Source organism: Candida oxycetoniae (assembly GCF_023343755.2).
Source record: "Candida oxycetoniae strain CBS 10844 chromosome Unknown scaffold1, whole genome shotgun sequence".
NCBI classification, from domain to species: Eukaryota; Fungi; Ascomycota; class Pichiomycetes; order Serinales; family Debaryomycetaceae; genus Lodderomyces; species Lodderomyces oxycetoniae.
In genome coordinates, this window is record NW_026055370.1 from 50133 (window position 1) to 65743 (window position 15611).

General features: G+C 39.7%; 5 protein-coding genes across 5 annotated transcripts; 4 read left to right on the plus strand and 1 right to left on the minus strand. All coding sequences in view use genetic code 12, as the record gives it.

The window, feature by feature from the left end:
- Positions 1-179: 179 nt before the first annotated feature.
- Positions 180-1784, minus strand: KGF56_001514 (uncharacterized protein; the record flags this gene model as incomplete). The annotated part of the gene is made up of 1 exon (XM_049322645.1): positions 180-1784. The coding sequence occupies one exon, from the start codon at positions 1782-1784 to the stop codon at positions 180-182; it is 1605 nt and encodes a 534-aa protein (XP_049181241.1).
- Positions 1785-3153: 1369 nt separating this feature from the next.
- On the plus strand, positions 3154-4308 carry PDB1 (pyruvate dehydrogenase (acetyl-transferring) subunit E1 beta; the record flags this gene model as incomplete). Its single annotated transcript, XM_049322646.1, has 1 exon — positions 3154-4308. One exon carries the CDS (start codon positions 3154-3156, stop codon positions 4306-4308), a length of 1155 nt encoding a protein of 384 aa, XP_049181242.1.
- Positions 4309-4796: 488 nt separating this feature from the next.
- On the plus strand, positions 4797-8881 carry KGF56_001516 (Acatn family MFS transporter; the record flags this gene model as incomplete). The annotated part of the gene is made up of 2 exons (XM_049322647.1): positions 4797-6493; positions 7546-8881. The coding sequence occupies 2 exons, from the start codon at positions 4797-4799 to the stop codon at positions 8879-8881; spliced, it is 3033 nt and encodes a 1010-aa protein (XP_049181243.1).
- Positions 8882-9048: 167 nt separating this feature from the next.
- Positions 9049-10593, plus strand: KGF56_001517 (uncharacterized protein; the record flags this gene model as incomplete). The annotated part of the gene is made up of 1 exon (XM_049322648.1): positions 9049-10593. One exon carries the CDS (start codon positions 9049-9051, stop codon positions 10591-10593), a length of 1545 nt encoding a protein of 514 aa, XP_049181244.1.
- An 805-nt stretch (positions 10594-11398) lies between these two features.
- MYO5 (myosin 5) lies at positions 11399-15454 on the plus strand (the record flags this gene model as incomplete). The annotated part of the gene is made up of 1 exon (XM_049322649.1): positions 11399-15454. The coding sequence occupies one exon, from the start codon at positions 11399-11401 to the stop codon at positions 15452-15454; it is 4056 nt and encodes a 1351-aa protein (XP_049181245.1).
- Positions 15455-15611: the final 157 nt, after the last annotated feature.

Genomic DNA, 15611 nt, shown 5'->3' on the forward strand with positions numbered 1-15611 from the left:
ATGTGAACCTGCTATTTTTAATTAACTCCAAAATTGTCTACACAATACCACTTGCAGAACTTCAATTCTCAGTCATATATCTGGCTTTATTTTATTTTTGTTTTGATTCATACCTAGTAAACTTTTAAATGTAGATTTTTATTTTATTTTTTGTTTTCAATATATGGTATTAGTGATAACTACTTGTTACTCTTTGGCAAAGTTTCCACATATTGAGCAGTATCATATGCTCTTCTTCTTCCACTAATGTAGGTCATCATTTCGGAATATGTCTGGGGGATCACGGAACAATAGCGCAATTGTTGTTGTTGTTGTTGCTGCGCCTCTCCATAGCTCTCCTTGGGTACAAAAAATGAATAAATAAATGTACCAGCAGGTTTTCTTGTGTTAGCTCCTACTAAATGTTGTGTAAAAGTATCAACTTTAACTTGGATTAATGTACCCGGTTCAGACAAGAACGCCTCGGGGTTAGAACTAATCTTGTTCATTGCTGGTAATTTGAAATTAAAAGGTGAATGCACCTCATCTTCAGTATCATCGTTACTCCGTAAATGTTCAGTATATGAAACCGAGGCGTTCATGGATAACACCGAACCAACAGGTACGGGGTTCTTAAAAGTAGTTGAGTCCAAACTAACGAATCTTGGTCCCGCTTTCGCAAAACTTGCAGCTGTACAATAAGCTAGCTCAAATGATTGTCTCAATAAATATCCACCAAATATCATATACGAGTGACGATTACGATATTGGGGTTGCATGAATAATGTTGATTGTTGTAAAGTATCCTTCATGAATGCCAATCCATTGACATTGCTCTCTTTTATATCGTCTTCATTTTCAATCGATTTTGTTGATCTCCACATATCGTAAATCAACCGAGATTCTTCGGGAGTAGGTTCAATCATACGTGCATTTCTGGCCATCAATTTCTTCTTGGTGTTGTGGCTTTCTGCTCTTCTATAGTCTATCCAATCTTGTTCTGAAATGGGTAGTAATCGATTGATAGCAAATGGTTTATGAGTTATTGGATTGCGTGCAACAAAGGTGAAATTAGCAGTAAGAAATACGTTTTCATCGGCAAGGGCATCTTCTCCGTGTGACAAGTCCTCCTCACTTATATCGGTTTCAAAAGCATACCCTTTAACAGTTATCTCCATACTTGACCTTCCTGTCCATGTAACACTCCCTGCAAGCACGAAATTATAGTTCGTGATCTCATCGACCTTTTTGACCATGTATATCCTATCAACACTAGCCGTGACATTAACCGGTTCAGCGGGAGAGCAGTGCCTATAAGCTATCCTCCCTGCAAGGGCATCCAAATCTTGAAACAATTGGCCAGCACGTAATCTACCAAACGCATTGATATAAGCATCGCACAACCACAGATCCTTTTTGAAAGGTAATAACAAGTAAGTAAATGAGTCCTCGCGAGTTTTTTCACCAACTTCAGTAGTTATAGGGTTAACATAAGTAAAGCTATCGATAGTCTTGCCTTGGGCAGATAATTTTTCACGTTCTTTTAATGCATCTAGCCATAATGTTTTATTAGGATTGATTTGGGCATCTCTCAAATCAGCTAGAATTGTCGCTGCGGCGTCTGCAGCATCAGCTCTTTCATGAGACCCAGCACTATCAGGTCTGTGGAAATTCGGCTGCGTCAGGGAAGTTGCTGACGATGAAGTAGACTTTACCTTGGCTGGTTGAGTATTATATCTAAGTAATTGCAAGTTCCTGATTGGTCTAAATTTGACCTTCAGAAATCCACCAAAAGTTTTAATCATTATCGACTCAGATGAAGTAGAGTTACTATAGAGGTAGAGCCCTTAGACTTATCTTGTAAATAAACCTTGGTGTTTGGATTTCCCTTTTATTCTAGTCGACAATTCTTGGAACAAGGAAAAATAAACCGGGGTAATTCTTTGCGAGTCGCGATGAGGGAAGCTACTAATGCATGGAAGGATAACGGTTATTCTTTTATCCGCAAATTGAACACAGCTTTATTTGTTGAGAATCCATTTGGTTAAGCTCAATAGCATAAAAACATCAACTTGATTAAGCTCAATAGCATCAACACATCAATTTGGTTAAGCTCAATAGCATCAACACATTAATTTGGTCGAGCCCAACTCTGTTGATTAGTTTAAAGAGAATAAATGAGTTTATTAGTTTCCATTACAAGCTTATAGTACAATAGAAAAAATTTTTTTTTTTTTTTTGCATCTATTGAAACAATAGAGACCCTTGCAGAAGTTATCACATTTTGCAAGTATTCTGAGACTGTAGTAATAGAGGTTTATATGGTGATTGTTTTGTTTTCTACACAACTATCGAGCGAAGCAAGATAGTGTCATTAGTCAGTCAGCAATAAATTTACAAGTAAAAGCTAGTCAGTGCTGCTCCACTATCGAGCAGAGCGAGGTAGTGTTTCTAGCTTGTTACAACACTATCTCGCTCTGCTGGATAGTGTCATTAGTCAGTTAGCAATAAATTTACAAGTAGAAGCTGGCCAGTGCTGCTCCACTATCGAGCAGAGCGAGGTGGTGTTTCTAGCTCTGCTGGATAGTGTCATTAGTCAGTCAGCAACAAATTTACCAGTAGAAGCTGGTCAGTGCTACTCCACTATCTCGCTCTGCTCGATAGTGTTTCTAGCTCTGCTCGATAGTGTTTCTAGCTCTGCTCGATAGTGTTTCTAGCTCTGCCCAATAGTGTCATTAAAATGGCGGTCCATTTTCAAATGTGCATTCTTTTCCTCAGTCTCGGAGTTTAATTTCCTTTTTCCTACAATTTACCCCAAAAATTTCTCACCATGCTTGAACTAAATTTGACGGACTAGTGACGCCCACCACTGCGCGCGCGCTTTCTTTCTCTCTCTCTCTCTCTCTCTCGCTCTCGCTCTCGCTGGTCTCTCAAAACAAAACGATCAGAGGTTCGGCATCGAGAAAAATAGTGGACGGTTGGTAGCACATTCCATTTCAACGCTACCAAATGAAGAAATAAATTTTGCTCTGTCAAAGAAGGGAACCCCGAAAAGCCTGGGCGAAAGCATCATTATATTACTTGATAGCCCTTTTCACTAGAGGTACCAGTAAGATCCTTTTAGACAGACATATTCATATAGGAAAACAACCTCTATTAATAGCTGCTAGAATAATGGCTCCAATAACATCTTCAGTCGCCAAGACTGCCCAGTTGGCAGCACAAGCATTAAGAAAGCCAATCAGCAAAGTCGGGCAAACACAAGCTATGAGAATGAACTTTAACGTTAGTAATAATCTTGCATCTACCCGTTTGAATACCTCTAAAGCAGGGGCACAGGAAATGACAGTGAGAGATGCATTGAACTCCGGTTTGGCAGAGGAGTTGGATCGTGATGACGATGTGTTTTTAATGGGTGAAGAGGTTGGTCAGTATAATGGAGCTTATAAAGTTAGTAGAGGCTTGTTAGATAGATTCGGCGAGAGAAGAGTTATTGATACTCCCATCACCGAAATGGGATTTACCGGTTTGGCTGTAGGTGCAGCTTTGCATGGATTGAAACCAGTTTTGGAATTTATGACGTTTAATTTTGCTATGCAAGCTATTGATCAAATCATCAATTCAGCGGCAAAAACATACTATATGAGCGGTGGTACTCAACCGTGTAATATCACTTTTAGAGGTCCTAACGGTGCTGCAGCAGGTGTTGCTGCTCAGCACTCTCAGTGTTATGCTGCTTGGTACGGCTCAATTCCAGGTTTGAAGGTATTGTCGCCATATTCTGCTGAAGACTATAAAGGGTTAATCAAAGCTTCTATCAGAGACCCAAACCCCGTAGTGTTTTTGGAGAATGAAATTGCATATGGTGAATCCTTCCCAATGAGCGAGGAAGCACTTTCGTCAGATTTCCTCTTACCAATTGGTAAAGCCAAAATTGAAAGAGAAGGTAACGATTTGACTATTGTTGGTCACTCGAGAGCTGTTGAATTCTGCTTAAAAGCTGCTGAAAAATTGGAAAAAGATTATGGTGTAAAAGCCGAGGTTATCAATTTGAGGTCAATTAAGCCATTAGACGTACCAACTATTATTGACTCATTGAAAAAGACAAATCATTTGATCACCGTTGAGAGTGGGTTCCCCGCGTTTGGTGTTGGTTCTGAAATCTGTGCCCAAGTCATGGAATCTGAAGGATTTGATTACTTGGACGCTCCAGTTGAAAGAGTCACTGGTTGTGAAGTGCCAACTCCATATGCTAAGGAATTGGAGGACTTTGCTTTCCCAGATACCGAAGTTATCATGAGAGCCTCAAGAAAAGTTTTGGGCTTATAAAGAAAGAAAAAGAAGTGCCACCGGTTAAGCGCTAAAGAAGAAGAAGTGCCACCGGTTAAGCGCTATAGAAAGGAAGTGCCACAGGTTAAGTGCTAAAGAAAGAAAGTGCCACAGGTTAAGTGCTAAAGAAAGAAAGTGCCACAGGTCAAGCTTCATGCTGATTAGTTTATAGACATATATTATATATTGCAATAGGGAGAGGTAATGTAGAAAGCCATTGTAGATATAAAAGAGAAATGTAGTCATGTAAAATCTATCACTGTAAAACCTAATCAGGGCATTATCTCATCGAAATCATCTATTCGTTCCCTAGATTATGCATTAAGCTGAAAAATGCATAATCGAAATCGAGGAGAAAAAAATAAAAAGAAAAAAAAAGAATGGGGAAAAAGTTATTGAGAGGTCAAGGGTATAGAGGTTAGATACTTTGTTTGTTTACTGGTAAGATTGCTTATTTGTTTCAAATTGTGCTCTCTTCTTTCTAAGCCATGTCGGAAAAGCTGGTGGGGTACCCGGATATAGACTCCGGGGATAACAAACTAAATTATAGACATGCAGCGTTTGATGAAGAAAATGATGGATTATTACCAGTAACGAATCCCCAATTGAAGTTAAAAGTTGGTAGTGGTAGTAGCAACAGCAGCAGCAAAAGTGGTAAGGCAGGCCACAAAAATGAGAGTCTACTACCGCAAGACCGGAAATACTTTTTTATCTTGATTCTACTATATTTACTTCAAGGTGTTCCTGTCGGGTTAACTTTTGGATCGATTCCATTTATACTCAAGAGTAAGTTGACTTTTTCACAAGTTGGGGTTTTTTCGCTAGCTGCTTATCCATACTCATTAAAGCTCATATGGTCGCCGTTTGTTGACTCGGTATATTCCAAAAAAATAGGACGTCGAAGATCTTGGATTATCCCAATCCAAACAATCTCAGGGTTGATTTTGGTTTATTTGGGCTTTTTTATGGATGACTTGATGCGCGATCCACAAAAACACTTGCATTCAATCACCATCTATTTTTCTATACTCATATTGTGCTGTGCAACTCAGGATATAGCAGTTGATGGATGGGCATTGACTGTACTTTCACCTGAAAGTTTGTCTTTTGCCTCGACTGCACAAACAATAGGTATGAACTGTGGATATTTCATGAGCTTTACTATTTTCCTTGCTCTAAGCTCCCCCGAATTTGCCAACAAGTACTTAAGATCACAACCGTCAACTAATGGCTTGTTCTCTTTAGGGCAATATCTAACTTTTTGGGGAATGATGTATTTGTTCATTACTGCATTGGTGATTTTCATACCTGAAGACCCCAAACATTTGGTCAATGTGAATAGAGATAGAATGGCAAAACAAAAGCAATATTCCGATGTATTTAATGCCAAGAACCAATGGACACAAATAACTGACGTTTACAGTTCAATGTATAAAGTTTTGCAACTTTCCAATGTTCAAACATTTGTCGTCATTTTGTTACTAGCCAAGCTTGGATTCCAAGTCAACGAAGCAGGAACCAATTTGAAATTATTAGAGAAAGGATTGAGTAAAGAGGATTTGTCAATCACGGTGCTCATTGATTTCCCATTCGAAATGATCTTTGGGTATTATGCCGGAAGATGGTCTACTGGGAAAAAACCGCTTCGACCATGGCTTTGGGGGTTTATTGGTAGATTGGTTGCAGCAGCATTAGCACAGTTCATAGTTTATTTCTTCCCTAGCGACGGTCATGTAACAAAGAAATATTTTTTGATGGTTATCTTGCAGCACTTATTGGGCTCGTTCATGTCGACTATTCAGTTTGTTTCATTATGTGCATTTCACACGAAAATAGCCGACCCAACAATTGGCGGAACTTATATGACCACGCTTAATACTTTATCTAACTACGGAGGTACATGGCCTAGAATCTTTATATATTTCCTAATTGATAAAATCACATTGACCAAATGCTTATTGCCTCAGAGTGTTGGCAAAAGCAATACTGAAAAATTCTTTTGGATCAAATCGGAAAAGAACAAGGAACAATGCGAATATAGTGGCGGTAAAGTAGAAATCGTTAGAGACGGGTATTACTATACAAATGCAATTTGTATATTTTTGGGAGTTTTAATCTTGTTTTGGGTAAAGAAAAAAGCAGTTTATTTACAAAGCTTGCCGAATAGCGCTTGGAGGATGAAGAGGTAAGATCTAACCACTATCGAGCAGAGCGAGAAAGTGGAGCACACTAGCTGCCGACACTAGCAGCCACCGACTAGCTACTATCACACTGACTAGCTTTTATCGAGCAGAGCGAAATAGTGGAGCTTACTGACTAGCTACTATCACACTGAATAGCTTCTATCGAGCAGAGCGAAATAGTGGAGCTTACTGACTAGCTACTATCTCGCTCTGCTCGATAGTGTTGCTCGATAGTGGAGCACTGACTAGCTACTATCTCGCTCTGCTCGATAGTGTTGTTCGATAATGAAGCACTGACTAGCTACTTTCGAGTCAAATAAGGGTATTTGGCAAAAACACCGTCATCTTTTCTTTCCATTTTATGAATAAGTTTTTGCAAGCGCTCGTTTTAAGTCGCTCGTTTTAAGTCATTTTTTATCCACTCTTCTAAAGGTTACCATCTTTGCAAAAAAGAGTCACTTACATAGATGCTTCCCTTGAAGCGGTAGAAAAGGCAATCAAAGATCTCTACAAATACACTTTTCCTTCATCTATCACTCTTATCTATGATGCTCCACTATCGAGCAGAGCCAGATAGTGTAGATAGTGTCGATAGTCAACCTCACAGTCACTGCTCCACTATCTCGCTTCGCTCGATAGTGTCGATAGTGTCGATAGTCAACCTCACAGACACTGCTCCACTATCGAGCAGAGCCAGATAGTGTAGATAGTGTCGATAGTCAACCTCACAGTCACTGCTCCACTATCTCGCTTCGCTCGATAGTGTCGATAGTGTCGATAGTCAGCCTCACAGTCACTGCTCCACTATCTCGCTTCTCTCGATAGTGTCGATAGTGTCGATAGTGTCTAGTATCGAGTGTCCATAGAGAGGATGTATAAGAAGAGTAGAAAGGAAATGAAAAAAAAAGAAATTAAAAATTATTTCATAACGGCGCGTAAGATTTGTAGATTGATTTGCTTTAATATAAACTCTTAGTAAGGAAACGAGTTGAAGCAAGTTTCTTTTCTAAGGTGTTGTTGGTGTTTGCTTTGACCATGAAATGGTATTACTCAGAGATATAGTACGACAGCAGGAGTCATTTAGTCAAATAACCACGTCGGTACCAGGATTAGATGACTTACTTTTCCACTCATCAATAGTTAGGAATAGGATTTATGACTTTCAATCTTCACCAGGATGTCATGGGATGAAAATCGTTATATCGTCCCTTATTGTTTCTCACTTATCTAGAGGCAAAAAAGTGATCATTATTGATACTTTAAACAAGTTCCCATTCAATGTGTTGCGCAAACAACCAAATTTTAAACCAAATTTTAAAAAACATATAACGCACTATCATTGTGATACTTTTGCAAAGATGTTTTCTGTGCTAACAAGAACTGAGATTGGCTTGGATACAATGATTGTGATTAACGATTTTCACTTGTTGGTTGAGTTGTACAAGTTAGAAATGTCGTCAACTTATGAAGAGATGATATTGAAACACCATATTGAAGTAAACGCGGTATATCTCAACAACAAGCAGAAAAATATTAATGACGCGTTACCGCAACTACCGTTGAATTCAGACTTATTGAAAATAAGCCCTATTGCTAAATTTGGACATCATGTTGATGATTTGTTCCGAATATTGAACAAGATCTGCGTTTTGAAAAACTGCATGGTTTTTCTTCTTGGTTACTTGGAAACAAAGTATCGCCCATACAGAACCACCACCAACTCTATGGAAAATGACATGAATACATCTTTTTTATTTGCTGATAAGGGTAGAGTTGTTTTAACCCCACACGAGATACACAAGTCACTAATAGACAAATTTTTATTTTATAACGATTGGTATCACAAATCCCCTCATTTTTTCCAAAACTTTCCTATTGAAGATAATAAAAAGGTGATTTATGTGAACCAGTCTATGTTACGATTCGTTAATGCCGTGAAGTTGGAAACTCCAAGGGAATCGTTCTATCCGATATATTTTGATATCGATGATGAGTTTTATTATGAAAATGAGCAAGATTGTGAACCGGGCTATAGGGTTCGAAATCTATCAGAGAAGATCAATAATAATAACAGTCACAACAACAATATCAATATAAATGATAAATCTGCTATGGCCACGAGCATGACAGGACTTTATTATGGCGAGAGTAGTAGTAGCAGTATTTCGAACGCTAAAATTTTTTCATCGCAGGATGATATTGACTCAACAGTGATCAACGTCACCAATAACGATTTAGTTAATACAAGTTCAGTGTCTGAATCATTTCTAAGTGGCTCAGTCAACAAAGATGATGATGACGACGATGACGATGACGATGACGATGACGACAATGACAACAAAGATAATAATGACAAACCTCAGAACCCCCCCCCAGTAAAGATATTTTAAGAGTTTGGCGCTACCCGAAAAATTATTGATCTCATCGCTCTGCTCCATTTGTACCCTTTTTCATTTATTTCCACTCTTCTCCTTCTACCTTGGATCTTTTCTTTGAATGCCGAAGGAGCAATTATCTTGAACTTGTATATAACTTAGAGTACTATATTGGATACATAATGGCTACAGTAATACCTCCTCCATCTAAGAAACAGAAAAGAGAAGCGCAGAAAGTAAGGGAGGTGGATTTGGTACCGGAAGATGTTGGAAACGTGCTTATCAAGTTTCAGGCATCAGATAGTGGGGAGTCTATTGGAGGGTCAATAAGAGTACCTGGGGGTATTACAGAGAAGCAGTTAGAAGAGTTGCTCAATAATTTACAAGGTGAGTCAGATGAGCCTGTGCCGTATACATTTTCTCTTTTAGTTCAAGAAGACGAGGATAACAAATTAATAGATATTAGAAATACAATATACCACTCGGTGATAAAGCCCGGTATCAAGACAACAGAAGACTTTCTTACACTAGTTTACACACCGAGAGCAATTTTTAAAGTTAAGCCGGTAACAAGATCCAACGCGGCGATAGCAGGTCATGGCTCTACGATATTGTGCTGTTCTTTTGCACCCAACGATTCGGGAAGGATGGTTTCGGGAGCTGGTGATTCAACTGCTCGTGTATGGGATTGTAATACATCAACGCCAGTACAAACTTTATCTGGCCACACAAACTGGGTGTTATGTGTGGCATATTCACCAGACGGTACCATGATTGCAACGGGGTCCAAGGATAACACAATTAGAGTATGGGATGCCAATACCGGAGCTTTACTTGGCAAACCGCTAACTGGTCATTCCAAGTGGGTTAGTTCATTGAGTTGGGAACCATTACATCTTGTTGCACCAGGCGACAAGCCGAGATTAGCATCTAGTTCCAAAGATGGCACAGTGAAGATTTGGGACACGAGTTCACGAACATGTACATTAACAATGAGCGGGCATACTAATTCTGTTTCATGTGTCAAGTGGTCAGGATCAAACATAGTATATAGTGCATCACATGACACGACTATCAAGGCGTGGGACATAAGTGCCAATGGGAAATGTATACAAACGTTAAAGAGCCATGCGCACTGGGTCAACCACTTATCCTTATCCACCGATTACGTATTGAGGAAAGGTGCATTTGACCATACTTCAACCAGATTTTCGAAATATACTGCTCAAGAATTACGCTCCAGGGCCAAAGAACAATACGAAAAAGTTGCCAAATTGAATGGAGTTATTAGTGAACGATTAGTTACCGCCAGTGACGATTTCACCATGTATTTATGGGAACCGTTGAAGTCGTCGAAACCAGTAGTGAGAATGACTGGACATCAGAAATTAGTCAACCATGTGAGTTTTTCACCAGATGGAAGATTTGTAGTTTCGAGTTCATTTGATAACTCGATAAAACTATGGGATGGTATTAGAGGTACGTTTATTACGACTTTGCGAGGACACGTTGCGCCGGTATATCAAACAGCATGGTCGGCCGATAACAGATTACTAGTGAGTTGTTCAAAGGATACTACATTGAAAGTTTGGGATATAAGAACAAAGAAATTGAGTGTTGACTTACCGGGGCATGCTGACGAAGTATATGCAGTAGATTGGAGCTTGGATGGTAAGAGAGTTGCATCTGGAGGTAAGGATAAGATGATTAGATTATGGTCTCATTAACAGTGTCGACGACACTATTGAGCAGAGCGAGATAGTGTTGTAACAAGCTACTAAGCCAGTAAGCGTTGCTTCATTATTGAGCAGAGCGAGATAGTGTTGTAACAAGCTACTAAGCTACTAACGTTGCTCCACTATCTCGCTCTGCTCAATAGTGGAGCAGCACTGCCTATGATTAGAGAAACTCATTATAATTAGATAGGCTCTATAATTAGATAGGCTAATTAGAATTTAATAGCACTTGATTAAGTCGACCAACACTATTGAGCGAAGCGAGATAGTGTTGATAGTGTCGATGACACTAGGCGACACTATGGAGAGAAGCGAGCTAGTGGAAAAGTACTTTGTAGCAGCACAGACTGACTAGCGACACTATCTCGCTTCGCTCGATAGTATTATCGCTCGATAGTGGAGATTCATTGACTAGCAACACTATCTCACTTCGCTCGATAGTATTACCATATATTGTTTGGTCCTTTACTCCGCGCGATGGTGTCGTTGTGGGTAGTGGGCTCCACTATCTCGCTCTACTCGATAGTGTCGCCATTTCTCTCTTTTATTGGTAAGCAGAATGTGCGTGTAAATAAGCTCAAGCGAAAAACAAAAAGTGAAAAATTGTTTTAATAAAGACGAAAAGAGTAACCAATTTATCCGATAGCTCCTGTATTGTCAAGGAGTGATTTGCTGAGAGACAAGGACTGATAGGCTGAAAGACAAGGACTGATAGGCTGAGAGACAAGGACTGATAGGCTGAGAGACAAGGAGTGATAGACCGAGAAACAAGGATAAGTGGTGTTCTTTTTTTGGGATGGCTATAGTTAAACGAGGTGGCCGAAGCAAGGTTAAGCAACAACAGCAAGTTCCAGCTAGGCAGAATGGAGCAAATGGCGGTGGAGGTGCAGGTGCTCAAGGTATTCGTAAAGCGGAATTTGATATAAGCAAGAAAAAGGAGGTTGGTGTTTCGGACTTGACGCTTTTGTCCAAGATCACAGATGAGGCTATCAACGATAATTTACATAAACGGTTTATGAACGACACGATATATACATATATTGGACATGTGTTGATTTCCGTGAATCCGTTTAGAGATTTGGGCATTTACACCCAGGAAAATCTCAACAAGTACAAGGGCAGGAACCGGCTAGAAGTGCCCCCGCACGTTTTTGCCATAGCAGAGTCTATGTACTACCACTTGAAGTCATATGGAGAAAACCAGTGTGTTATTATTTCAGGAGAATCTGGTGCAGGTAAAACCGAGGCGGCTAAACAAATTATGCAGTATATTGCAAACGTCTCCGTAGACTCGGGTAACGCCGAGATTTCAAAGATCAAGGATATGGTATTGGCAACAAACCCTCTTTTGGAATCGTTTGGCTGTGCAAAGACCTTGAGAAATAATAACTCGAGTAGGCACGGTAAGTACTTGGAAATCATGTTTAGCGAGACAGCTTTTCAGCCAGTCGCAGCACACATCACAAACTATCTCTTGGAAAAACAACGAGTAGTATCTCAAATCACCAATGAAAGAAACTTTCACATTTTTTATCAATTTACAAAACATTGCCCACCTCAGTACCAGCAACAATTTGGAATACAAGGGCCTGAAACTTATGTTTACACTTCGGCCGCCAAATGTATATCCGTTGATGGAGTAGATGACGGCAAGGATTTCAAGGACACTTTGAATGCCATGAATATCATTGGTTTATCTCAACTGGAGCAAGATAATATTTTTAGAATGTTGGCATCGATCTTATGGATAGGAAACGTATCTTTTGTTGAAGACGAAAGTGGGAACGCTGCAATTCGTGATGATAGTGTCACTAATTTCGTTGCTTACCTTTTGGATGTCAATGCAGAGATTTTGAAAAAGGCTATAACAGAAAGGACAATTGAAACATCCCACGGTATGAAAAGGGGATCAACATACCATGTGCCCTTGAATATTGTCCAGGCTACAGCTGTGCGAGATGCGCTCGCGAAAGGTATATATAACAATCTTTTTGACTGGATTGTAGAAAGAGTTAACTTGTCGTTAAGTGGAAGGCAAGAACAATCCCAAAAAACTATTGGAATTCTTGATATTTACGGATTTGAGATTTTCGAGCATAACTCATTTGAACAAATATGTATAAACTATGTGAATGAGAAATTGCAACAAATTTTTATACAGTTAACGTTGAAAGCTGAACAGGACGAATATGTACAAGAACAAATTACATGGACACCTATTGAGTACTTTAACAACAAAGTTGTTTGTGATTTAATTGAGGCAACAAGACCACAACCAGGTTTGTTTGCCGCGCTAAATGACTCGATCAAAACCGCTCATGCAGATTCAGACGCTGCTGATCAAGTTTTTGCCCAAAGATTAAGTATGGTTGGTTCCAGTAATCGCCACTTTGAGGATCGTAGAGGGAAATTTATCATTAAACATTATGCCGGTGATGTTACCTACGATGTTGCTGGGATGACCGATAAGAACAAAGACGCTATGTTGCGTGATCTTTTGGAACTATTGAATACTTCTGCTAATACTTTTGTTAATCAAACTTTATTCCCATCCGAGTTGTTAGCAGCAGTAGCGGATTCAAAGAAAAAGCCAGAGACTGCGTCTGATAAAATTAAAAAGAGTGCAAACGCTTTAGTTGACACTTTGTCGCAATGTACTCCTTCATATATTAGAACTATTAAACCGAATCAAACAAAGAAACCGCGTGATTATGATAACCAGCAAGTTTTGCATCAGATCAAGTATTTGGGTCTTAAAGAAAATGTGAGGATTAGAAGAGCAGGATTTGCATACCGTTCTACCTTCCAGCGATTTGTTCAAAGATTTTATTTGTTGTCTTCAGCTACAAGTTATGCCGGAGACTATATATGGCAAGGAGACGACATTACTGCTGTAAAGGAAATATTAAGGGCATGTCATATTCCAGCATCGGAATATCAGCTAGGTACAACAAAGGTATTTATTAAGACTCCCGAGACGTTATTTTTATTGGAAGATATGAGAGATAAGTATTGGCACAACATGGCGGCTCGAATTCAAAGAGCATGGAGACGATATGTCAAAAGAAAAGAGGATGCTGCGAAAGTGATCCAACGTGCATGGAGAACCAAAACTCATGGAAATCAATTTGAACAGTTTCGTGATTACGGAAATAGCTTATTGCAAGGTAGGAAAGAGCGTAGGAGGTTTTCGATGTTGGGATCACGTGCCTTTATGGGAGACTATTTGGGATGCAACGATAGGAGTGGATTTGGTAGGTTTGTCGTTAATCAAGTTGGTATAAAAGAAAATGTAATTTTTTCAACGAAAGGAGAAATATTGTTATCAAAGTTTGGACGATCATCTAGGAGATTACCAAGGATTTTTGTTTTGACTAAAGCAAGTTTATATGTTATTGCAGAAGTTTTGGTTCAAAACAGGTTGCAGTTGCAAAAGGAGTTTGTACTTCCAGTGCATTCAATAAAAGGTGTTGCCTTGTCGATATACCAGGATAATTGGGTTGCTGTTTTGTTACAGAGTCCAACTCCAACCACTCCAGATGTGTTTATCAATATGGATTTAAAGACAGAATTTGTTGCTCAATTAAAGAAATTGAATCTGAGCTTGTCAATTACCATTGGTCCAACAGTGCTGTATCAGAAGAAACCAGGTAAACTTCATGCTGTTAAATTTCTGATTGGCTCTGGATCCCAGATACCACCAAGAGGAGATGTATATAAATCTGGAACAGTATTGGTGAACCAGGGTTTACCGGCTAATAGCCAGAATCCTAAACGACCAAGAGCAAAATCCAGTAAGGTTGACTATAATAAATATTATAACAGAGGAACGGCAAAGATAAATTCGGTTTCATCTTATCAACCGAAAGCAACGGCAGACTATCGTTTCGAGCCTAGCTATGCCCAGCAGCAGGAGACGCAACACCAAACACAACATCAACACCAGACACAACAGCCGCAGATACCACAGCGCATGCAACCAGGTGCCCAACATTTGCAGCAGCAACACCAGCAACACCAGCAACACCAACAACAACCCACGCGCTCGCCCACTCAAACACGTAAGGCACCTCCACCAGCGCCAAACATGCAAATTGCAGCAGCAAAAGCTGCTCTAGGAAAAGCACATACATCTTCACAATCTCACACTTTAAACAAACCTGCGGCTCCTGCTAGACCTGCTAAAAAAGTTGCTCCTCAACCTCCAGCAAAGAAAGCTGTTTCACCTCAACCCATAAAGAAGGCATCTGCATCTGCATCTGGTTCTACATCTGGATCTGCATATGGTTCTACATCTGGATCTGCATATGGATCTTCATCTTCTTCTCATCCTCCACCGCCACCACCGCCCCCGGCTTTGTCGAAACCCAAGTTTCCCACTTATAGGGCTATGTACGATTACGATGGTTCTGTTGCAGGCTCGTTGCCTCTTATTAAGGATACGATATACTATGTTGAACAAATCAATGGCAAGTGGGGGTTAGTCAAGACAATGGACGAATCAAAGGAAGGCTGGTCACCAATTGATTACCTTCAAGAGTGCAGTGCAACACAAGCAATAAATAACAATGCTGATTCAAGTAGAAGTACATTAACAACGTCTAACCCAGTTAGCACAACTACTGGCTCAAGTACATACACAACAACACAAACGCAAGCACAAGCACAAGCACAAGCACCAACGATGGCTACTCAAAATGGCAGTTTAGGTAATGGTTTGGCAGATGCCTTGAAGGCCAAAAGGAGCGAAGAAACAACTTTAGCCGGATCTCTTGCAGATGCTTTGAAAAAGAGACAGGACGCTACAAGAGACGATAGCGATGCAGAGGAGGAGGATGATGATGACTGGTAACTAGGTGAAGAGTAAATAGAATAATAACACATGGTATTAGCACTTATGCTAACTTATTGACCACCTAGTTTACTGGTGTTTTCTGTATATATATATACATGTATTTCTTTTTTATTGAGAGAGTAAATGAGATCTTTTTTTTTTCACTTGATTAACA